The following is a 24,002-nucleotide window of genomic DNA, read 5'->3' as shown; positions in this document are numbered from 1 at the left end:
TTTTCTTTTTTTGAGAGGACACTTTAGTTTCCACCTTAAATGAATGGTAGCAGGACCTGAATCCAGGGAAAATAAGCTAAAAGGCCTGACTTCATGGACCTTGGCTTCGGTAGAAAAGAGATTGACTGGGGCTAAAGTAGGTTTTGAGCTATAAATTACTATAATCTTTGTAACATATTGGGGAAGTAGATCATGATATTAAGGACCTTTTCTCTATTTTCCATCCGACCAAAAAGAGAAAGTTCATCATACATACATTTGATTCCACGACAACTTTAATCTTACTTGTATCAGTTGCATGCATCCCCCCATTCAAATCAAATAAAAAAAGTACATTCACACTTCATTAATTTAGATATTGATACCTAATTGTCTAGAATCTTTGGACAAAATTAAAAATAAAATATTGCGTGATTTGGAGGAATAGTTTTCATAAATAAATACAATCTGTCTATTGTTACACAAGCATCACAAAAACATAACACAGTGAAGAAATTTTATTTATTTTTATCAATCACCAAGACAAGCTTTTTCATTTTACACACAAATTTTGTATGTAACCAATCTATAATTCAAATCCACAACCTTCCAAACCATGGAGTACAAACTACAAACTGTGCATCAAGAGGACCCATGCATAAGGAGTAAGAGTACAAACAGTACATCAAGAGGACCGACCCATGCATGAGGAGTAAGATAATTGTCTTAAAAGACAAAATGGGGGGAAAAATCTTGAACACTAATCATATGAACAGGAGCATTATGAAATGGTATACTGTATATGACGTTCCATATATGTACTTGTGTGCAAATCATGACAATGTATGGACGAAAATTTTGTATAGAAATGTAATTATAAGTGCAAGGATGATCTGGTCAATTATAGAAATTGTCTTACAGTCTTTGTCGGTACTGTGATTTATACTTGAAGGTGAATACTTGAGCTCTACGGAATAAGAGGGTCGGCTCCCTTGGCAATCTGGTACAATGATCATTTCCCCTGAAACACATTCAAATTCTCCCAGGGTCCATTCCTATTGTCACAAGTGAAACTTTACTTAGTATTTGTTTGAATGATTGGTGGGGTAAAATTAAGTTGTTTATTCAACATATTTAATTTATGTAGAACTTTACTTAGTATTCATTTGAATGATTTTTTTTTTTATTTTTTTTATAGAGTTTCATCCTATTGAGTTTATTTCTGTGATTTTTGTTCTTTATCATTAGAATAAGACACTAATCGGTTTTTGAATGATCATTTTGTCACATTGATGTTTCTAAATAGAGTTGGCAAGAAAATTGAGCTTAATTTTTGGAGCTAAAATATGGTTTCTATTGGTTAACAAGAGTTTGAAGTCCAAAAGAACATTGAAGGCAATTTTGAATTTTTAGCTCCTCACATAATATTAGGTTCATATTAATGCTCTGTTGTATTTACTTGTACCATGATACTAGACCAACTAGGTTATGGATTTATACAAAGGTAACTCCTACGTAAAGCTTCTCTCAGTTTTTTGGGGGCAACATTTACATTATATTGGCATTAGAGCAACAAAAGAATAGCCATGAATGTATAGCAAAACCAAGAGCTTTAAAAAGGCAAGTTACCTCTAGCTGTTTTCCAACAGTCACAACAATTGTGTCTGGGCCTTCTTCAAAAGACAAAGAACCATGCTTTGATTTAACATGAAATTGAGAATGCTCGATGGGAAGGTGGAGGCTTAGAGCATGACCACATGAATTCCCATTCTTCTCATTTGGCAAAGATTGATTTTTTTCCATGAGAAGGTCATTGTGATCGTATCTGTATAAGGTCAGAACAGTCTCTTTTTCATTAATTCCCTCCTGGGATCGCTTACCTGCACTTTCTATGAAAATTTCAATCAATTGTTTTGCTACATTGTCAAGTTTACTCGCAAGATTCTCCATATTTTGACTGCAAATAAGAAAATAAAGTTATTAGTACTTTTGTGGATGTTATTTAAAATATTTTTTTATTTATATAAGTTTTATGCAATGGAACATATAATGTACTTTGCATTCAACAACAACAACAACACACACACACACATATATGAAAACATAATTTAATAAAAAAAAATTAAATTACATAGTTATAATATTGTTTTATATAAATTAATTGAGAACATGTTACTAAAATAACTTTTTCTTAAATATACAGTAATCGATTGACTAACCTGAATATATCCAAGAATTTTATTTTTTATTTTTTTTAATTTTTTTAAATACACCCCAATTTCATGGAACATATGTAACATGCTACATGAAATTTAAATTCATTATATAAGTTTAGAATTATAGCATTTTTTTTTCTTTCCAAATATAAATATAATGCCTATTATTTAGACTTGAATTTTAAGGTAATCCTGTGAATATTTATCATATTTATTGTTTTTTTAAGGCCCATATCTCTAATTTCTAATATCTATTTTGTTTATATTTTTTTAGTTTATATAATAAAACTTCATACTTTCAACCAAAAAATTAAAGGGGAAAAAAAAAAAAAGAATTTTTGAGCCTATAACTAAAAAGGCAATCTACAAAAAGAATCAATTTAAGGTCCAATTAGTCCAAAATGGATCGAACTGGACCAACGTGGACCGAGTTGGACCTAAGTGGATTGAGTAGACTGAAGTAGACGAAAATGGACTGAAATAGATTGAAGTAAACCAAATGGACCGAAATGAATCAAAATAAACCAAAATAGACCAAAATACCGTGCCATATAGATAAGAGTAAGAACATAACATTCATCCACTCTAAGAAGTTCTCTTTTTTGCTTCTTTTAACTTAAAATGTTTTCATACATGATACATCCACAATTATATCCATTCGGTTAGCCTCTTCTCTAGCAATATTAAACTTCATCCAAGATTAGGAAAGCTACCAAACATTGGTACCTAATGAATAATACTACAGTCACAAATTATTGTACAATATTTTTACAAAATGTTGATGTAGTCAACCTCTTATTGGTTTTCATCTAGACCCACCATTAATATCATTTTTTCATTTATCAATAATCACTCATCACATCAGCAGTTTGTAAAAATTTTCTGTAAAATAGTTTGTATCTCTAACATTATTTGTACCCAACATGCTTGACCATTGAGCAATCGAAAAAACATCACAACCCATCAATTGAAGAAAAGTAATATTGCTTGAAACTCCTTGGACCATCGGTTAACCCATTGTTAGCCATCTTCAAAAATAAGTGATGCTAGTGATACCTATAGGGTTATAAACTAGCCAAGTTTTGCCAAGTAGTGTGTGTTTGAGCTTGACTCGTCAATAAAAATCAAATGCTCAAGCTTGGCATGACTTTGAGACAAGCCTAAAAATAATTTTTGAACTCAAACTTGTGAAAATTCCAAAATGTTTGAGCTGGGCTTGATTAATTAGTCAAGCCAAGGTCAAGCTTAAACTCGAGCTTAAGTCAAGTTTTTTAGCTTGGGATCCAAAAAAATTGCATCATCAAATGCTTATATCACCAAAAATCAAGTAAACAAATATATATATATATATATAATATACTCATTTTATCATGCTTCTATTACCCGTGATTAAAATTTGTTCAAATTACAACTTTACATAATTAAATCCATCTATCATCATTTATTGTATATAGTTTGAGTAATTGTTCAAAATACAATTTTTACATCCACATTTGTCATTCGCACAACTATAATCTTCACAAATTTAAATAAATTAACATTCCAAAACACACACACACACACACACACACATATATATGAATAAACAAGCTCTAAATTAACATTCCAAAACATATGTGTAATGTCATAATAATAAGTTTATTTAGTAAACATATATCAAGCGATAAACGAGCTTAAGCTTGACATGTTTTGTATTAAGCCCTATTGTTCACGAGCTTGTTCACGAACAATTTTTTTTGCTTGAGCTTAGCTTGTTTATCAAACAAGCTTAAAACTAAGGATCAAGCTTGGCTTATTTGTAAACAAACAAACATAAACAAGTTTTTTATCGAGCCGAGTCTAAGTTGTTCATGAACGGCTTGTTTTGTTTACAGCCCTAGATATCTAGACTTATTGTCTAGCGTTTAGGGAGGTATGACTATGAGATGGTTAAGTTGTCTTGAATCGTATCTCCATTTGCACTTGCTTGACCTCCGATATTGTTGGTTTAAGTATTGGAGCTCTCTACTTGCACAAATACTTGGTGGTTGTTAAGCTGGTCAAAGCGTGCACTCAAGGTAATGAACATACCCTTCATTTCCTTGTATATTTTCATTTGAACTTGCTGCATTTTCCTAGCATCCCAACCATTGCTCCTCCAAGCCTGGCTTATACCATTTGTTACCAAATTACGTAAGAAATTGAGTTATTGATTTGTTACTAGTGGTGGATTAATTTTATGAACCATTATCTTCCTACTTTTTTCTATTTTGTATAAGAGAAATAAGGAAAGTAAAGTTTTCTTCAAGGGAAACCAAAGACTTTCAATTTACTTCTTCACAAAAAAGAAAAAAAAAAAAAAAATAAAAAAAAAAAAAGAAGACTTTCAATTTAGACTAGCTAACTGTAGGAATAATGGCCCCAAAATTGTGATTGGGCCTTAGGCTCTAACCAAGAGCATGGTGATCCGAGAACAAATAAATGGTCGTAGGTGGATCAAGCTTAGAATCTCGTGAGTGAGGTATGAATGAGAAGGTGGTCCAAAGAGAAATATCTCCTTGGATAAGCTAAGCACAGCTCAAATGTGTATCCTAATAATCAAGATGACCTTCCAGGAAGTTCCAGTGATAGAGACATGCATTATAAACGTATAAGAAGGATGGGAGCTCAAAAATATCTAAGAGAAAGCTATTATCACCTCATTGAATGCTCTGTAGCTAACTCTCTGGCCGCATTAATGAGAAAGTGATCTCTGAACAGTACTTTTTCAACCTTACAACCACCCTAAAGACTTCTAAAAGAGGCTGATGGGACAAGAATTAGCATAAGCCATCAGCTGTCCATGTGTAGGGTAAAGATGAAAGAAGAGACGTGGTATAAATGAGAGTGAAGACTCAAAGGAAAAGGATCGAAAAAAAGGAGAGATAGAAGAGACTGTAGCAATCAAATTTGTAATAGTAATCTGTTCAATTGATTTATATTAGAACTTACCTCCTCGGACCGTTTCAAGAGTGAATTTATTTGGATCAATCCTTCTTGCTTTTTTTCGATTTTCTTTCAAACCTATTCTAGCCGTTGTCCAACTCATTAGGGCCTAGTTCTCTAACTCACTTTCTACAAATTTATTCTACTTGGCTCACTGAGCCAATATCCCATTACATTTTGCACTTAGGCTCCAAAATGTGTCCCTATACTAACAATTTGTAAATTCGGAAATCATGATTGATCTTTATTCATTATCTATGTCTGAATATATATAGGACTGACTTTCAACTAGATAAAAATAAACCCATAAACACAAACTTCCCATAATGTGTTAGTAAAATTAATCATGACTCATCCTGATTAATCTAGTATAACCTATTTAAATCAATCCTAACAAATCACAAATATTTGTCATCCAATATTCATAAAATAAGATACTAGCTAGAATCAAAAAGAAAATATCCATGGGAATAATACAACAATATTTTTAATATTGAGATTATGGTTTGCATAGAGTTAGCTTATTTTTTGCTTTTTATTTCTCATAAGGGTAGAGAAAATTAACATTAAGCAACTAATAAGCTTAGCGAAACGCCAAGATGAGGGATTTCTATTTGGTATCTCGTAATTTTCAGTAATTTATTTTCTAAATATGAAACAAAAAGATAAAGTTAGCTTATTTCTAAATAAGGTAGTTTTGTTCACCTAGCAACAGTTTAAGACTATACGCATATTTGGGCCGCAGGTCCATCAATATTTGGTCACAAAATGTACTAAACTTTCAGCCCAAATAACTCCAAAAGTCTTAAACAAGCCCAAGCCCAAAGAAATAAATGAAACCGATACCTGAAATTTCGATATCTTTCGGTGCCGATAAATTTTCCCGCCGAATCCAACCTTTCAATATTAGAACGATCCCACACAATCCCCTCCCGATTCCCGAAATTCAAATTCCCCTCCGAAATTCGGAACACCGATTCGGCATCGGCTTCTCTCAGCAACGACCTCAACTCCTCCCCGGAAATCCCATGACCATTGATCCGAAACGCACCGCACTCCTTCGAGGAGCGGAGGATCCGATCGACCGAGTCGCGACCCGTTAGAGATCCGAAATCGACGATCTCCGGGATCGGATGACGATGAAGGTGGTGGGGCAAAGAGAGGTGCGGGAGTTGAAGCGAGTTGTCGAGGAATTCGGTGAAGATCTCGTTGGCAGCGGAGCGAGATCCGGCGGCGGTGGGGATCGGAGAAGGAAGCGGCGCCGCCTTGCGTAAGGTACTCATCTTGCGCATTTTAGAAGCGGCGGCGCACGTTTAGACTGAAGAACTGAGAAGAAGAAGAGAGAGAGAGAGAAATGAGGATTGGTTATATTTATATAGATAAAGGAGGTGTTGAAATTGAAATCTCAGGGACCCGCGGGGAGTGGTGGTGGTGCATGTATGGCGTAGTTGGCACGTCTACAGTGAAAGGTATGATTCAAATTGATTTATGATTATGAATTTCGTTAAGGTTTAATTTATCGTATATCGTATTTGTACCATTGTATCGAGTGTGTGAGCAAATATAAGCATATACCAGCTCGCAATTCTACCAATGCTATAAGGTGAATTGTGTCAAAAATTGGTGGTCCTATTATTGCTCTTACCCATATTACAATTATTTGGATTTATAAAAAGACTAGGCGCCCTTTTCGAAAGTATGAGGTTGGCACTATGTTCTTATCATCCGATTAACTCTATATTTGGGAGTGTGTTTTGTTGTTAAAGTGAAGTATTTGGGTTTACAAAAAGGAAGAGACACCCTTTTCCAAAGGTCTAGAGATTGCTACCATATTGTTGCTATCTGATTAACTCTATCTTTTTCAATAGCTTTTGTAATCCAAATCATTCGCACTATAACTATGCATCAAATCAATGCTAGTCCAAGTGTATGTAGAGTATTAGATGGCCTAAATATATGCTTGGAATAAGCTTCCCCCAACACGTTAAATTTGTTCATGGCATCTTCTAATTACTCCTAAATAATTCTTCATTTTTCATAGTCTAAGACGTTTTTTTTTTTTTTTAATTAATGTGTTCGTTTGAATAATTTTATTTTGTTTATTGTGTAAAAATATATTAGTTTTTTTTTGGAGAAAGAAGACATCCATTATATAATTAATGGGCGGTCAAATAAAAGTATATTAGTTAGTAATAGAAACAAAACTTTAAAAAGTCGTATATAAGAAATAAACAAAATAAGTGAATGGAAATAAGTTTTTGGTTTGATTATTATAAGAAACATACTCTTGATTTGGTCATAGTTTAATTTTTATTCTTATCAAAAGCTTTACGGCTCACTTATATTACTATGCTCTATAGCGGATAAGAACCTAAATTTGAATTCCCCTGCACTTGTTGTAAGCAAAAGAAAATTTTATTTATGTACATATGAATGAGTAAATTTTATTCAACACCTTACAAAGATAGTTTAATCAGTTCAACAACTCATAAATACAAGCATTACAACAACATCAAAATAGCTACAAGCAGCTGCAGACTCGAAGGATCATATTATGCACCCAAAGCATTGCTTTGAATCCACACATGATTAATAGCATAAACAACCTCTGCCAGCTTACACAGGTCATATTCAGTGATCAAAGCTCTCACTTTGTAAGGAATCTGGGAGAGATGATTGGTAAGTAACTTTACTCCCTCTTTTTTTTTTTTTAAGTGATCATTACCAGATGTTGGCTTACAGAGGTGGTTCTAAAACTTTTCCCTCTCAGCTTGAATTCATAATGATTCAAGAATTTACTTAAGCACTCCATGAAAATACCAAACTTCACCATACATATCTTTGGAGAGCCTAGCTTTATACCCATAAAAACCACTTATAAACACCTTGCCTTAAAGCTTGCCTGGTTCCTGAAACCCAATGTTCTCAACAGCTCCCACAGTTTTGAACAATCTCCTCTTGTTTATTTCCTCCATCACAGCCCTGCGCAACAACTCACTACGTGCATCCACAAATGAACGATTCCTAGTTAGCCTCTGTGAGAGCTTTGAGCCATAGTTTCTCCCATAATCAAACTGCAACTCGCAGTACTGTTTGGAATGATTTGCACCCATCATATCTGTAGGACAGAATCTTGTACATGTGGGAGCCTTTGCATTGCAAATGGGTTCACCTACTCTCCTAATACTCGAATCATAATCATCTTCATTGGCCGAGTAGTAACTCAAATTTGAGTATTTGAAGGAGTTCAAAGAGCTCTGAGAACTTGCATCGTCATTGATAAACAAATCTTCTGCATTTCGATGCCATGGTATCAAATTGAGATAGCTATTAAGGCATCATTTGGTTAATAAACATTTCAAAAAGGAAAATGCTTCATTTATTGAAAAAACTTACAAAAATAATGTAGTAATAAATGAGATTGACACCAAGACAACAACAAACTAAAAAAATGATAAAAGTAAGGCTCATGTACATTGCACAAAACAAAGACTATTGTCATCTTCCTATTATGATTGGAGTATTAGTTTCCAAACATGTTTAGAGTCAAACATTTTTCCTAAAAAAAAAATGGAAATACTAAAACATCTACCAACCTTTTTCCTAGCATCACTCAAAAAAATTTAAAATTTCTTTCTTGTTATGCCTTTAAAATTTTGAAAATTTAAGTAAAACTTGTAATCGCAGTAGAATTGATCATAAACATTAAAAAAAGACTGGAGTAAACAATATCAAAAGAACTAAAATGTATACCTTGAAGCCAGTCATGGCCAGAGGCTACATTGTTCCCATGATTATGGGTCTTGTAGGAAGAGGTAAAAGCTGGGAGACATGCTTGAGAGGAAGAGCAAGAAGAGGATGAATAGAAAGGATGGTGGGTACTATCATTGTCTTCTTCTTCTTCTTCTTCATAGCTAAAGCTGTGCTGATTATGAGACTGGGATGTGCCCCCCCAATCCTTCCAAGTTGGAACCAAAGAAGATATCTCATCCTCTATCATCTCAGCTATCTCCAATGGTTCCCAGTCGCTAATTTCTAATTCTTTGACCATCTCAATTGCTACGTCAATTGCAGTGTCGTGTACAACATCGAATGAAAAGTATATGTTCCTGGCATGACCTGTATTACATTGAAATGTTACAAGTTTGGAAAATGACAATGGCAACTAATATTTTTTAAAATAAGAAAACCCAAAATTTGTCAAATGAGAGTGCCTAAATTAGAAAAATTAATAATAATAATAATAATTTATCATATTAACACAGATGTCTAAGAATAATGGAATACGTCACATACTTACTCTTAGTATCGTGTCCATTATCAATTTGTATTTGGTTTGTTTAGTTTGTTTGCTTATGTACATTATTTTTAAAATCTCCTTCTTGTAGACACTTTTCCTCAAATAAGCAAATAAGCAGATAAATAAATCCAAAACAACACCATGGAATAATGGAATACGTCACATACTTACTCTTATAGTATCGTGTCCATTACAAGGGAGTCAATATCGTACTGGAGGCTGTACCGGTTTGACCACTGGTACGATATATTTCGGATAACGGTCAATACCGGTGTACCGTTCCGGATCTACCGCTATTTTATATTTTATATATATATATATACACACACAAAATATAAATATAAAAATAATAAAAAAGAAAAAAACGATTAATAATATTGTAGTACAACAAGAATCATGTCTACCAAACTAACATTTAGAGCCACATTGTTATTCCAGATATTAAGTACGTGTAAAAAATAGAGAAAAAAGTCCAACACTTCTCTTATTCTAATTTTTCTCTTCCCTTGTCCCACGTTTATTTTATTCTTTCATTTATTTTTTTTTACTGTTGTAGCCTGAAGCCTTCTTTTTTTTTTTTTTTTTTATCATTAAATATCAACTTTGCTATTACCAAAAAGAACTACATCTATTATCCATTGGCTAATGCTACATCTATTATCTATTGTCTAATGCATATCTTCCGTAGATTGGCAGGCACTTCTAAAGCTAGTTGCCTGCTAACATCATTCCTATTTTCAAAACCTATCCTATTTTCAAGTTCCAACACATCAGCTTCACACGCTATCTCATTACAACCACCCATATCCTCTTCCTCTTTCAAATTAATTTTGTCATCACCCTTCACTTTTTATTTTATTTCTTCCCCCCATTAGTTACAGATCTCTTTCTCTCTCTCTCTCAGTATCAGACGATTCACATCAGGTCTTACTCTTTTAGCGCATCAGTCCAGTCTATTTTTTTCTTCACTTCAAACCGATTTCCAGTGCATGAATCACCGACGCCTCTCCTCACTACCAATCGGTATTTCATCGTCACCGGTGTGATAAAGAGGAGTCAAAGAGAGACAGAAGTTTAGCGTGGCGTAAGAAGAAAAGTTACCGGTCCGGTATCCACTAACCGGTACGAAACAAGAGAGTATTTGTACCGGTGCACTGGTCGGTACAGTATATACCGGCCGTACCGGCAGCTCCATTATCAATTTGCATTTGGTTTGTTTAGTTTGTTTGCTTATGCACATTATTTTTAAAATCTCCTCCTTGTAGACACTTTTCCTCAAATAAGCAAATAAGCAGATAAATAAATCCAAAACAACACCGTGGACTTTAAATTTAGAGAAATATTAGGAATACAAATTTCTTCATATATATAGCAATTTATTAAAGTGATAAATTGTGAATGGAATAGCATTACCTTTACATGTATTTATTGCTACAATTTCTTTTCTTATGTATCAATCAATACTATTAGGCTATGTCAAAGGTAGGGGTGGCAATTCGTGTTCGCGTGTTGGGTTCGTATCGTGTCAAGTCATAAGTATTCGACTACAGAGGTCAACACTAACCCGACATGTTTATTAAACGGGTCAAGATTCTTCAACCCTAACACGACCAATTTATTAAATAGGTCAGTCGTGTCGGCCTATTTATTAGATTTTATCAAAATAAAAAGAAAAAAAATTATGAAAAAACAAACAAATAAATATTTTTAATATAAAATTTAGAATTAACGAGTAGCTACATCACAAATAATCATTCAAAATTAAAGTATATGTCAATATTACAAATAATCAATCATAATATGTCAAAGAAAATAAATCACAACAACTAATAAGTTTATATACTTATAGTTTAAAAGTATATCTCAATATCACAAATAATCAATCATAATATGTCAAAGAAAATAAATCACAACAACTAATAAATTTATATACTTAGAGTTTAAGGGGTATATTAGTAAAATATCATTTAATTAAATGGGTCAGACGAGTTAAATAGGTTCTATGTGTTCAACACTAACTCAATTCATTTATTGAACAGGCCAGCCGTGTCAACCCAAATATGACACGAACCCGTTAAACCTCAACCCATAACCTGCTAATTTCGTGTCATGTCGTGTCGTGTCAGGTTCGCAGGTCGTGTCAAATTTTGCCACCTCTAGTCAAAGGTTATAAAAAAAGGTTGTGAAGAATTTTGTGTTATTAGATTTAGAGCCATGCACCCAAAAAAATTCATTAAAAATTCCACACATATTCTCATAATTCACTTCACTTTGACCCACTATAATACAAATATAAAGAGAGGTGAAATTCTTGTGCCTCTAGATTATCATTAAAATTTAAGCAAATATAAGAGAGGTTATGGCTTTTAGCATACCGTCCTCCGCAGAAATTTGCACTTTAAGGAAAATGGAATCATCTTCAGGGTCCAAGGTCCCAGTGATAGTCATATCAGTGCGCCTAATTGGATCAGGAACCAAAGGTGGCAAACCCACCACTGTTCTTGATTTGGGACTTTCGGTACGTGTGATGGGCAACAATCCACCTTCTTCAGAAGCTAGAAATGGGTCCAACAAAAGCTCTCGGGCTGGTAATCTTTTTGACACGGTCTCTAAGCATTTTCCCACAAATCTCTGAGCCTCCATGTCTTCAATTCGGTAAAATGCATCGGGCAGCTTTCCCTAGTAATAAGTCACCAAGCCAAAATGTGAAACTTAGCAAGATTATGCATTTGGAGCATTAAAGAATAAAGATATTAAATATTTATAACATTGAAAATTAACTATTACATTTATGTTTTGAGCTCTCTTAATTTTAATGCAATAGTGCAGGAATTGAACGATTTCATGGTGCGAATTAATTTAAAATATATTTAAATATCACGTTATTTAAAATTTTAAATAGCATGATTAGTAGCTTAATTACCGAGGTAACTTTCTTGTATATTTGGGCTGGGTTGGAGCACTCGTTGTAGGGGTACTCAGAAGTAAGCATTTCTAACAAACACATGCCAAAGGAGTATATGTCAACGAGTTCATTGTATTCCTCTTCGTATAATTCTGGTGCCATGAACTCTGGTGTACCTGATAATTAGAATTAATAAATAAATAAATAAATAAGACCAATAAACAAAGGAGATCAAATTCAATAATTCAAAGGGTAAAAATTAGTCTACACACCTTGTTATACACACTTTGTTATACACACTCAAACTATACATAAATCATGACTTAAAAGTCACATTTTCTAAGTTTTTTTTTTTTTTTTAAATTTTTTTTTTTTTAAGATCACATTTTCTAAACAAAATGTGTGTAATAAACACCACTCTTAACCAAAAATCAAAATAATGAAAGAGAGTGAGTGTACCTATGACACTGTGGGCGTGTTGGGAGCCACGAAGGATGGCTGCTAGGCCAAGATCACCAATTTTGACTTGTCCAAGATGACCATTGATGAAGATATTATCGCATTTAAGGTCTCTGTGAATCACAGGAGGATCATGGCCATGCAAATAAGCAAGCCCACGTAGGATTTGGCGGCTCCAGTTCTTAACTGCTCGAATATCTACTCGCCGATACTTCAGCCTATACCTGTTTTTACATCACAAAATAAAAAGAACTAAATTTTGTTTCAACTTTTTATTACAATTTTTTTGGGTAGCAAGTGGTGTAGGTACAACTCGTCACTTACAATGGTACAAATCCACCCATCGTTAACATTATTTTTATTATACACTAAGCAAAAAAAATATTAAGATACTACTTTTGATAATTATATATGTGACTAAACTTATTGTAGTTTAAGGTGACCTATGAGGTTAAAGTGATAACTAGTAATAATACTATTTTTTGTGATGCCCCATATCATTGATTTGAATCTAACCTCCCCCTAATAAAGTAACGTTGACATATGAAAAGTTTATATATCTACGGTATACTTATTTTTTAATTCGTATCATACTTAACTAATCTTAACCATTTATCTATTATTATAAAATATATATATATATATATACATATTACATAAGACATATCTTTTTTTTTTTTAAGTCTAAGGTTAATATTATAAAATATATATATATATATATACATATTACATAAGACATATCTTTTTTTTTTTTAAGTCTAAGGTTAAGTACATCCGGTACATATTAAGAAAAAAAAATCTTTATATTTGCTTATTTAATTTAAGTGGGTATCTAGGGATAAACCTTAAATTCAAAATATAACTAAAACAAAAATAGAGGAAAATAGAATAAGGTCATGTGATTACTTACTCTCTGAGTGTACCGGAAGTGAACATTTCGGTGATGAAGTTGAAAGTTCTACGATTGATATCAACCCAAGAGGTGTAGAATCGCATGATGGAGTTATGGTCAAGGTTCTTGAGAAGGTGAACCTCTGAGTAAAGTCGCTGCAATATTTCTGGTGAATGAAACACTTCCTTAAGTTCAACACGGTTCCAAGCAACCTCTATTCCAAGAACCTCATCAAATCCTCTATACACTGTTTTCACTGCTCCTTTCCCAAGAATTTCCCTGAACTGCAAAGCAAACATTAAAAGTCGATTCACTATTATTTGGAAATTTGTATATAAGACGAGTGTAAAAGAACTTTTCCAAAATATAAACAAAAATATTACAACTACTACCAATTTTACAATAAAATGTTTATATAAAATCACAATGAATGCAAATGGTACTATATTTACAATATAATCAATAAATTTTTAATTGCTTTTTTTTATTTTATGTTTAAATCTTGATACATAGGTTTATAAAATTTATATAATAAAATTTATAGTACTCCTAATATTATTTTATTAAAAATAAAAATTGACTAACTTATGGTGGTTGTATAAACTAAAGTACCAAGGTTTGGGAAGAAGGGGTTAGGTATCGATTTGCAGTATATGTTGATGCTTAATTAATAAGGTTATGATTTATGGGTCCTATTGAATCTGGGGCATTGAATTGTGTAGTGAAATTTTTGCTCTACAATTCATAAAAGCGATGGTGATTAAAGTGAAACTAGAAAACTATTTCGGCATAGTATTTAACATGTATAGATAATTATCCTATCAATAAATCAAAATGAGTGAATAAGGTAATTAATTAACTGGATTAGAGACTAAAGAATTTTAATCTAGAATCAACCAATCAGTGCGTATATAAATGTTATTTTTTTTTTTTTTTTTTTTTTTCTTTTTTTTGCTCATAATGATTGCATTGGGGAAGTCTTATATATTGTAACAAAGAAAGTCTTGACAGGTGTATTTTCTTTATCTCGATACACAAAGATATTTTTATGTTTTCTCTTTTTAATTTCTTTTTGTTTGGAAAAGAAGGCAAGAAGCCGAAGGCACTCGCTATGAGCCTGCGAGTGACTCTTCAGCCCATGGGCTGGCGTTGAAAAGGACGGGTGTGTGTTGAGACCTTTTTTACTATTTTTTATTTTTTGGGCTAAATGTGTTTTGTGACTATTGTGTCAACCAAAATGGTCTAGCCAAATAAAAAATACTAATTAAGTGAGATGCTCCACCGCATAAATATTTAAATATAAATTAACAATCTTATCAAGCTTGACCCAACTAATTTGAGGTAAGCTAAACTCACCCCAAAAATTTAGTAGGTATGAATTTTCTTTTAGGACTTTTTTTGGGGGGGTGCTATGCGACTTTCTTATTCTAGAACTCATCGAAGCTACAAACAGTTGACCCCGCTTTATTTGGATTTTGGAACAAGAAGTGGCTTTTAAGTTCTAACCCCAATCATAATATGTAATCCTTGAACTCATTACTAAACTCATCTATCATAGTCAAAAGTAATTTTTCAAGAAAAAACCACATGCTTTAAATCACAAAGGTCAAGAAGAAGTGGCTTTTGAAAGTTATCTAAAACAAGCACTGCACCAATTACCACATGCTCGAATTTCTTGAAAAAAAGTATACCCAATAAGATAAATTCCTCCTGCATGCATATAATACTGTCCTTGCAATTTTTATCACTTATGGGTTATGGCCCAAGTTTATTGTAGAACTCAATACTCTATAAGCCAGTACTTGAAAAGTCAAGTAACTATAACCTAATCCTACTAAGATTATATGGTGAATATGAATTCTTTTGCTCTCTTTTATCACTAATAATGATGAAAAGCCAGACTATATTCTATAATCAGCTCGTTTATACAAGATCATGCAGAAAATTTGAACTTTTTCTAAGTATGTACATAGAAAGAAACTCAGAATTAAATACTTACTCGTCCATATCGACCAGATGGATCAGTTTCAACGTATCCAAGCTGATCCTCAGCTCCATCAACACACCCTCCTACCCTTGCCTTGTACATGACTGAGAAATCAACGCTAGCTATATAGCTTACTGTTTATTTTCCTATATAATACTTGCTTGATAGTATTAAATATGTAATAATAATTTTAGACAACAAAGATGGAAGTGAATATATGCTAGAAGATCCGAGGCTTCCCCTCGTGATTTTCATAAGAGAATACACCAAACAATAACCAGAAAAGCCTTGAGTAATCAACGCTAAGCATAATCCAAGGCATTTCCACAACCCCACGTGAGCACTCGAATTCCTTAGGAACCATTTGTCTTATAGAGAAAAGACTTAAGAGAAGTGAGGGACAGATATATATCCTAGATTTTTCTTATTTCAAAAAAAGACAAGAATATTAGAACTAGCTAGGAAACTGTTAAAGACTATTTGGGTGGTGTGGTTGAGAGCAAAAATTGAGAAGAAGTTTGTGGAGGAAATTAATAGGAAAAAAAAAAAAGCTTTTTTATTTTTATTTTTTATAAACTGAAATGATCATGTGTGGGACTTTGGCTTGAAAATGGGATTCTGAATTTGAAGAATCTGTGGCCATGCTTTGGTAGCACCATTTGTGGATGTGGGAGCAAATCACAAAAATTAGATTTCAAATAGAGAGAGAGATTGAGGAAATCTAAGAGGAAAAGTTTGGAAGAGATATTGAGAGAGAGAGACTGAGATGTTTTGAGTAGATTTTGGTGCAAAGACAAAGAAGGTAGAAACAAGAGGTGGTGCTAATGGTAATATTATATAAGGACCTTGATCATCACAAAAATAATAATAATGACCTTCTATATGGGTCCCCAGATAACGTGGCTAACGGAATTCACTCCGTCCAAACTCCAAACAAAGAATAAATATACTACTATGCCTATAAATAAATAAAAAATGACAACAGTAAACTTTGATTATAGTCTAAATGTACAATTTTCACTAAAAAAAATTAATATATATACATATTTTTAAAATTTAACTACTAAATTGTAAGTTGTGTATGCTCTTAACATATGTGTCAAATTTCATACTAATCAAATATAATTTATTATTCAATTTATAAATATATTTTTTATACATAATTTTAGACTAAAAAATTTAAAATTTAAAATTTTTATTGATAACATAACTATTAATATTTGATTTTTTAAAATAAAAATAAAAAGAATAATATACTGTAAAAAAAATATTTATGAAAATATCAAAATATTATATAAAGAAAGAGGATAAAAGTTTGAGAAAACATTAGGTCCGGAGCTGGCGTAAAACCAGTGTTTTACGCCAGCCAATCAAACCACGCCACGTCAGGAAAAAAAAAAAAAGCTGCCAGCAATAATCCCTCTCCCAACAGCCAAAACCTCTCACGCCAGAAAACAGAAAAACCCCAAAAGCTCTCACCCATTCATCTGTTTCCTTCATGCCGAACCTCCACCACTGCCATAGCCTGATCCCGGAGCTTGAGCTTAAAGAAACAATAGACCTCAAAAAAAAAAAAAAAAAAAAAAAAAAAAAAAACAATAGACCTCTCTCTTCCTCTTCGTCTGTCTCTCTTCTCAGATACAAAGCAAGCCACCCAAAACTCAAACTACCACCACTAATACTTTACTTGAAACTTAACTACCACACCACCACCATAGCCAAAATCCAAGAAACCCACACTCAAAATCAATCACCACCGCCAAACCCACAGCCAAACCCACCACCACCAAATCCAAGAAACCCATACCAAATCACAGTCAAAATCCACCAAGCCCACGGAGATGGAGAGAAAAAAAAAAAAATAAAAAATAAAAAAAACTGGTGAAGAAAGAAAAAGAAAAGAGAGAATGGATGAATGGTGAAGAAAGAAAAAAAGAAGGGGAGAGAGTGGCGTTCAGACAAGATAATCAAAGGAAGAAAGAAAAAGAAAAAGTGGGGAAGTAAGAGAAAGGGGGGAAAGTAGGAGAGAGAAGCTGGTTTTCTTTCTTCATTCTGCTCCGGCGATCAGGCTCCTGCAATCAGAGGAATGGCGGGAGAGCTTTGGTGTTTTTCTGTTTTCTTGCGTGAGAGCTTTAGGAGTTTTCTTTTTCTGGCATGAGAGGTTTTGGCTGTTTGGAGAGAGATTTAAGCGGAAGTTTTTTTTTTCTGACGTGGCGTGGTCTGATTGGCTGGCGTAAAACACTGGTTTTACGCCAGCTCCGGACCTAATGTTTTCTCTTTTGTCTTTGGTATCCACCAAAAATAAATGGGTGAATGTATATCCGAATGGTGATCCCAATGGATGAATTAACTATGCTTCGAATTTAAGACCTGGGTTTTGAGGCATTGCTGATTTCATCACCAAGCAGAGCGATCAACTACTACAATCTCAGACCTCGTCATCTTTCCCTATGCATCCACATATATATAAATAATACTATAAGACTTTGATATTAGTTTCTCTAAAAAAAAAAAAAGACTTTGATATTAAATAACAAACGCCTCGTATAAATAAATAAATAACAAACGCCGTTAANAGCCTTTATATATATATATATATATATATTGAGAAGCACATTTCAATGCTTTCGGGTAGGTCTCATGCATTGTTTACAAGACACAAACCTCTTTTTTCAACAAAATTTCATTAAAAATAGATTTTATGGCACTATTCACACATTTAAAAATTTTTTGCTACAATATTTTTAATTTCTAGCAAAATAAACGGATTTTGCTGATAGTGTATTTATGAAAATATCAAAATATTATATAAAGAAAGAGGATAAAAGTTTGAGAAAACATTAGGTCCGGAGCTGGCGTAAAACCAGTGTTTTACGCCAGCCAATCAAACCACGCCACGTCAGGAAAAAAAAAAAAGCTGCCAGCAATAATCCCTCTCCCAACAGCCAAAACCTCTCACGCCAGAAAACAGAAAAACCCCAAAAGCTCTCACCCATTCATCTGTTTCCTTCATGCCGAACCTCCACCACTGCCATAGCCTGATCCGGAGCTTGAGCTTAAAGAAACAATAGACCTCAAAAAAAAAAAAAAAAAAAAAAAAAAAAACAATAGACCTCTCTCTTCCTCTTCGTCTGTCTCTCTTCTCAGATACAAAGCAAGCCACCCAAAACTCAAACTACCACCACTAATACTTTACTTGAAACTTAACTACACACCACCACCATAGCCAAAATCCAAGAAACCCACACTCAAAATCAATCACCACCGCCAAACCCACAGCCAAACCCACCACCACCAAATCCAAGAAACCCATACCCAAATCAGTCAAAATCCACCAAGCCCACGGAGATGGAGAGAAAAAAAAAAAAAAAAAAAAATAAAAAAACTGGTGAAGAAAGAAAAAGAAAAGAGAGAATGGATGAATGGTGAAGAAAGAAAAAAAGAAAGGGAGAAAGAGTGGCGTTCAGACAAGATAATCAAAGGAAGAAAGAAAAAGAAAAAGTGGGGAAGTAAGAGAAAGGGGGGAAAGTAGGAGAGAGAAGCTGGTTTTCTTTCTTCATTCTGCTCCGGCGATCAGGCTCCGCAATCAGAGGAATGGCGGGAGAGCTTTGGTGTTTTTCTGTTTTCTTGCGTGAGAGCTTTAGGAGTTTTCTTTTTCTGGCATGAGAGGTTTTGGCTGTTTGGAGAGAGATTTAAGCGGGAGTTTTTTTTTTCTGACGTGGCGTGGTCTGATTGGCTGGCGTAAAACACTGGTTTTACGCCAGCTCCGGACCTAATGTTTTCTCTTTTGTCTTTGGTATCCACCAAAAATAAATGGGTGAATGTATATCCGAATGGTATATATATATATATATATATAAAGGCTGAAACGCAAACGCACTGTGTTTCAGTTTTACCTAAACGGGTACCAAATTATAGGTGTAGTATTATATGCATTTGCATATTTTAAAAACTATAACGTAAATGATAAAATTTAGTTACAAAATAAGTTGTAATATAAAATAAATATTATTACATATTTTGAAAATTTAACTATTAAATTATATGTTCTTTACACTCTTAATACACAAGTCAAATTTTGTGTCAATCAGATATTATTGACTATATGATCTATAAGCTTATATTTTATGTATAATTATAAACTACAAAATTTACAATTTATACAATTTATTGATGACACAGTTATTAATCTTTAATTTTATAGAAATTTGGCAAGTATGGAGGATATAGAAAGAAGATATGATCTAATTGTAGATTTATCAAAATTCACCTAAAAAAAATTAAAATAATTGAGTAAGGTTGTTTTGTAGCTAAACTTTGTCTTCTTTTTTTTTTTTTTTTTTTCTTCCAAATGCTGTTCTCACTTGAGTCAAATTTAAAAAAGAAAAAAAATTTGCTACTCATTATAATTTGGGTTTTTCTCTGGCTTGTTCCTGCGAGTCTGCGACTTCTTGGACCATGTAACCGACTCGATTCTATGCTAGACGAAAATTTTGAAAGGCTATAATTTATCAAATATGCTAAAGCAGTTTTGGATAAGTCACATACCCAAACACAATTGACAAAGTTGCAAAGGTTAGGTGCGGAGAAGAAATTTTGATTTGGGGAGCAGATTATAATATTGAAATATCAGTAAAGAGATTTTCAAAATACATATGTACACACATAAGTATAGTTACAAAATATTTTTTAAAGAAAACTTATTATCTTTATCATCTTTTCACAATTATTTTATTTTATTTTATTTCTCTAATCCTTTCAAGTACTATCATGCTTAAAATTAAATCTTTTAAAAAAGAGTTTCCCCAAGAGAAAATTATTTTTATTAAAAACCTATTACTTGATTTCAACAACTAAAACTAACCACATAAAAGTGGAAAAAACTAAAAAAAAAAAATATGATTCCGGCAATACTCTTTTTAAAAATTTGACTTTTATTAAAAACTTTTTCTTTCTTTTTTTTCAAGGGTGTCATTTGGACAACAATTTATTTGATGAGATCATTGGATTTGATGATCAATTCTTTTTTAGGGGGCTCCATCAGCTCTTATTTTTTGGGGAATCAACTCTTAATTTTGTGGTTCAATATTTTAAAAAGTTATAATACATATACACACATGTACACATTAAGAAAAATTTTAAAAATTTTGCCTGGAGGATAGTTCCGCCTCTAGGACCAGCTATCCTTATTGAGCCATTGTTTCAAATATAGGTAATATAGTAGATGAAATAAGAGATTTAGGGTTCAATTCCCATCTACACGAAAAACTAATTGGTGTCTTAGTTTGATGATAAAGAGCTATCGTCAAGAGCGAATGTTATAGGTTATGATACTCTCTGTGGGTACCTTAGGCATGCTTTGCAACGTCCTAGGCATGCTTTGCAACGTCCTCGGACGGAGTTCTAGGAGTCCCACATCCAAGGAAACTCCCCTCCCCCCACTTGCTGCCTTATAAGCTATGAAACCAAGGGAGTAGTGTACCACTAGAACACTTTGAGAGTTCAAGTGGTACACTACTCCCTTGGCTTCATAGCTTATAAGGCAGCAAGTAGGGAGGGTTTTCCTTCGATGTGGGACTATTAGGACTCCGCCCGAGAACATTGTCATGCATGCCTAGGACGTTGCCGTGCATGCCTAAGGTACCCACACTCTCTAATATATATATATATATGAATGATATATTCAGTTCGATGACACAGTATAGTTAATTCAAAGTATTGAATACAAGAAGTATTTCATCCAAAATTAATTAACCAAAAGGCACAATTTCCATATTAAATTCCAATAAAGACAAAAAATAATAATAATATTTCAAGATTGATACATTTTAGAAATATATAATTAAATGATTTAAATTTATTAAATCTCAATAGTTTAAAATTTTTGATAATCAATAATTTAACATTTAATCACATATTTTTAACACTCCTTCTCATGTGTGGACTCAAACTCTCCCACTTTAATATCATATTAAATTACCAATTGTTCCAAAAGTTTTTAAATGATTTTAAGTCATTACAAACCATTTATCACAACAACAAGATTCTAGGAGAGTTCTTCATAATAATCCTCATATAATCAAACTTAAAATACAATCGACTCAAAAAAACAAGTATCCACAAATTACTCTAGGAAGTACAATTTCCTTGCCCTTAATAGAAACACCAAATATCTCATTTCAGCATCAAATATTGGTGGCCGGCACCACATTGATCTCAAGTTTAGCTTTTTTTTTTCATCTTTGCAATAATCCATTTTCGAGTCAAATGCACAATCTAATTGTTTCATCAACAGAAATAGTGGAGGCCCCTTCTCTTTTTTTTCTTTTCTTTTTTTTAGCTCACTCCTCTTTTTTTAAGCACAGTAAATTAAGTTGAAAAGACCACAACCATTCATCTTCAAGATTTCTCTTTAATAAATACCATATGCATAAAGCTATACGAAAATGTCCCACCACTTATTGTATCTTTATCCTTTCTCAACATACGTGACACCCTAATTTATTTTCAGCAATCACAAATATGCAAACATCATTATCTTTTTCTCAAAAAAAAAAAAAAAAAAAAAAGAAGGAAAAATCATTATCTTTGTCACTTTGTAAGATTATAGATGAAGGTTGACCATGCGTGTCAATGATCCAGAGTAATAACTTCTCTAAAATAATGGCAAATAAAAAGGGTTATGTGAGGTCATAGGCCTTCTTATGATTAATTATTCCTTAAGGAAAATATTTTTTTTCTTATTAAATGAGAATAATTTCAAGTTTCAACTTTATAGTTTTTTTTTTTTTTTTGAAAAGTAAACTAAGAAATGGAAAGAGTAGGTAAGAGTGTAGGACTTATAAAGCATGGTCTCAAATGCAGGTTGGAATATTTTTAATTTTAAAATAATTTATCGGCCATTACAATACATAATAAACAGAAGATTTATAAATATTATTTTTAGACCGTGAAGTCCTACCACAATGTAAAGGATTAAACAAGCCCAATTATAGACTTGCTATCAATAAGATAATCATGTTATTGGAGATTAATATAAAATTGGGGAAAAAAAATCCTATTTGCTATACATCACAATCAATGGAAGTATCCTGTGTCTGGGTCCACCCAAGTGGGATCCAGCAAGTACTTGATGAATCATTGATGATAAATAATGCTTGCTTCTGTTCTGAGATGGCTTTTCGGAATCTCAAATTTCATCTAAATGGCTGGCTCTGTTTGCTCAAATCTGAAAATAGTATATATCCATTAATTATAACTTAAGTTCTCAATACTAGTCATGGTGTACTACACTCAATAAATAAAATAAAAACTATCCAAAAAGTAGTAATTATTCATCTTAATAGAAAGATATTGACAATAATATATGAGAGAGAGAGGGGAACATTTTAAAAGTGAAAGGAGATTTGAAATTTTTAAATATTTTATCTGAAGTAAAAAAATTTAAATATGAAGGTTTCCTTTAGCATTAGGATAGTGGGTTTTATTGACCAATTTTGCTTAAAAACGAATTGAATAAAAATACAATTGTGTTTTGAAAAATACAATGGTTAAAAAAAAAAAAAATGGAAATTTTCCCCTAAACTATTATTTCTGTAACATTTGTTCTCTTAAATTATGAGAGAGTATACTTACCCCCTAAATTATTACCCATATAACACTTTACAAATCATCCCATGAACATAGGTAATAAAAAAAATTACATTATTTTGCTGAATAAGAGAATTTCAAAGGAACGTGTATTTTGAAACTTTTCATATATAGAGTATAATTCGACAAATTTCTTTATAAATAATTAGTATCCGAGATGTTGCTTGCTATTGTTTTAGAGAAATTAGTATTCGAAGTGTGGCTTGATATTGTGCGGCCAAAACTTTTTCTTTATTTTTTTAATTTTTGAGAAGAATGTGGCCAAAACTTGATTTTTGAACGCGAAATTAGAAGTATTAAAATCAGTTACAATAATTATTTATTTTTTGTTTTCTTTCCCTCATTCATCACTATAAGAAAATATTTAGAGGTTAGTTTAATGTAAAACTCGCAACTGATGTCATTGATTTTTTTTTTAGAGAACTGAAATAATTTATAAAGTCATTCAGCAAAAACAGAAATAATTTTAAACTAGTTTGGTGAACAATAATAGAAAGAGGAGGCTGCCAAGAAACTTCCCGGTTCATAGATTTTTAGTTCGTACATGTTTAAAAGTAAACAAATAGATTCGCCTTAAAAAGTGGACCCACGGCTTGTTTTGTTTACGCACTACACGTCATCACATTTAACACACAAAAATTTGACAATAT

At 32.5% G+C, this 24,002-nt stretch overlaps 2 protein-coding genes across 2 annotated transcripts; both read right to left on the bottom strand.

Moving 5' to 3' along the window:
* Nucleotides 1-473: 473 nt before the first annotated feature.
* On the bottom strand, nt 474-6,696 carry LOC112004070 (uncharacterized). Its single transcript, XM_024036296.2, has 3 exons — nt 6,006-6,696; nt 1,609-1,936; nt 474-1,034 (listed from the first exon to the last, which is right to left on the bottom strand). The coding sequence occupies exons 1-3, from the start codon at nt 6,449-6,451 to the stop codon at nt 813-815; spliced, it is 996 nt and encodes a 331-aa protein (XP_023892064.1). The 5' UTR covers nt 6,452-6,696; the 3' UTR covers nt 474-812.
* A 995-nt stretch (nt 6,697-7,691) lies between these two features.
* LOC112004065 (probable serine/threonine-protein kinase WNK5) lies at nt 7,692-16,526 on the bottom strand. The gene is made up of 7 exons (XM_024036290.2): nt 15,715-16,526; nt 13,734-13,999; nt 12,824-13,047; nt 12,383-12,540; nt 11,835-12,138; nt 8,913-9,278; nt 7,692-8,451 (listed from the first exon to the last, which is right to left on the bottom strand). The coding sequence occupies exons 1-7, from the start codon at nt 15,802-15,804 to the stop codon at nt 8,051-8,053; spliced, it is 1,809 nt and encodes a 602-aa protein (XP_023892058.2). The 5' UTR covers nt 15,805-16,526; the 3' UTR covers nt 7,692-8,050.
* Between the last annotated feature and the right edge of the window lie 7,476 nt (nt 16,527-24,002).

The sequence above is a fragment of the Quercus suber genome, unplaced genomic scaffold (genome assembly GCF_002906115.3).
Source record: "Quercus suber isolate HL8 unplaced genomic scaffold, Cork oak 2.0 scaffold_191, whole genome shotgun sequence".
Taxonomy (NCBI): domain Eukaryota; kingdom Viridiplantae; phylum Streptophyta; class Magnoliopsida; order Fagales; family Fagaceae; genus Quercus; species Quercus suber.
The sequence above is the reverse complement of the archived record's forward strand: the minus strand, read 5'-3'. Positions and strand labels throughout refer to the sequence as shown.

Coding starts and splice junctions, on each gene's coding strand:
- LOC112004065 (XM_024036290.2), bottom strand. CDS start 15,804: ATGTACAAGGCAAGGGTAGGAGGGTGTGTTGATGGAGCTGAGGATCAG. Junction 12,541..12,823: donor ACACGCCCACAGTGTCATAG/GTACACTCACTC, acceptor TCTAATTATCAG/GTACACCAGAGTTCATGGCA. Junction 9,279..11,834: donor GCAAATTTCTGCGGAGGACG/GTATGCTAAAAG, acceptor AATGTAATACAG/GTCATGCCAGGAACATATAC.
- LOC112004070 (XM_024036296.2), bottom strand. CDS start 6,451: ATGCGCAAGATGAGTACCTTACGCAAGGCGGCGCCGCTTCCTTCTCCG. Junction 1,937..6,005: donor GAAAGATATCGAAATTTCAG/GTATCGGTTTCA, acceptor TCTTATTTGCAG/TCAAAATATGGAGAATCTTG. Junction 1,035..1,608: donor CTGTTGGAAAACAGCTAGAG/GTAACTTGCCTT, acceptor TTGTGACAATAG/GAATGGACCCTGGGAGAATT.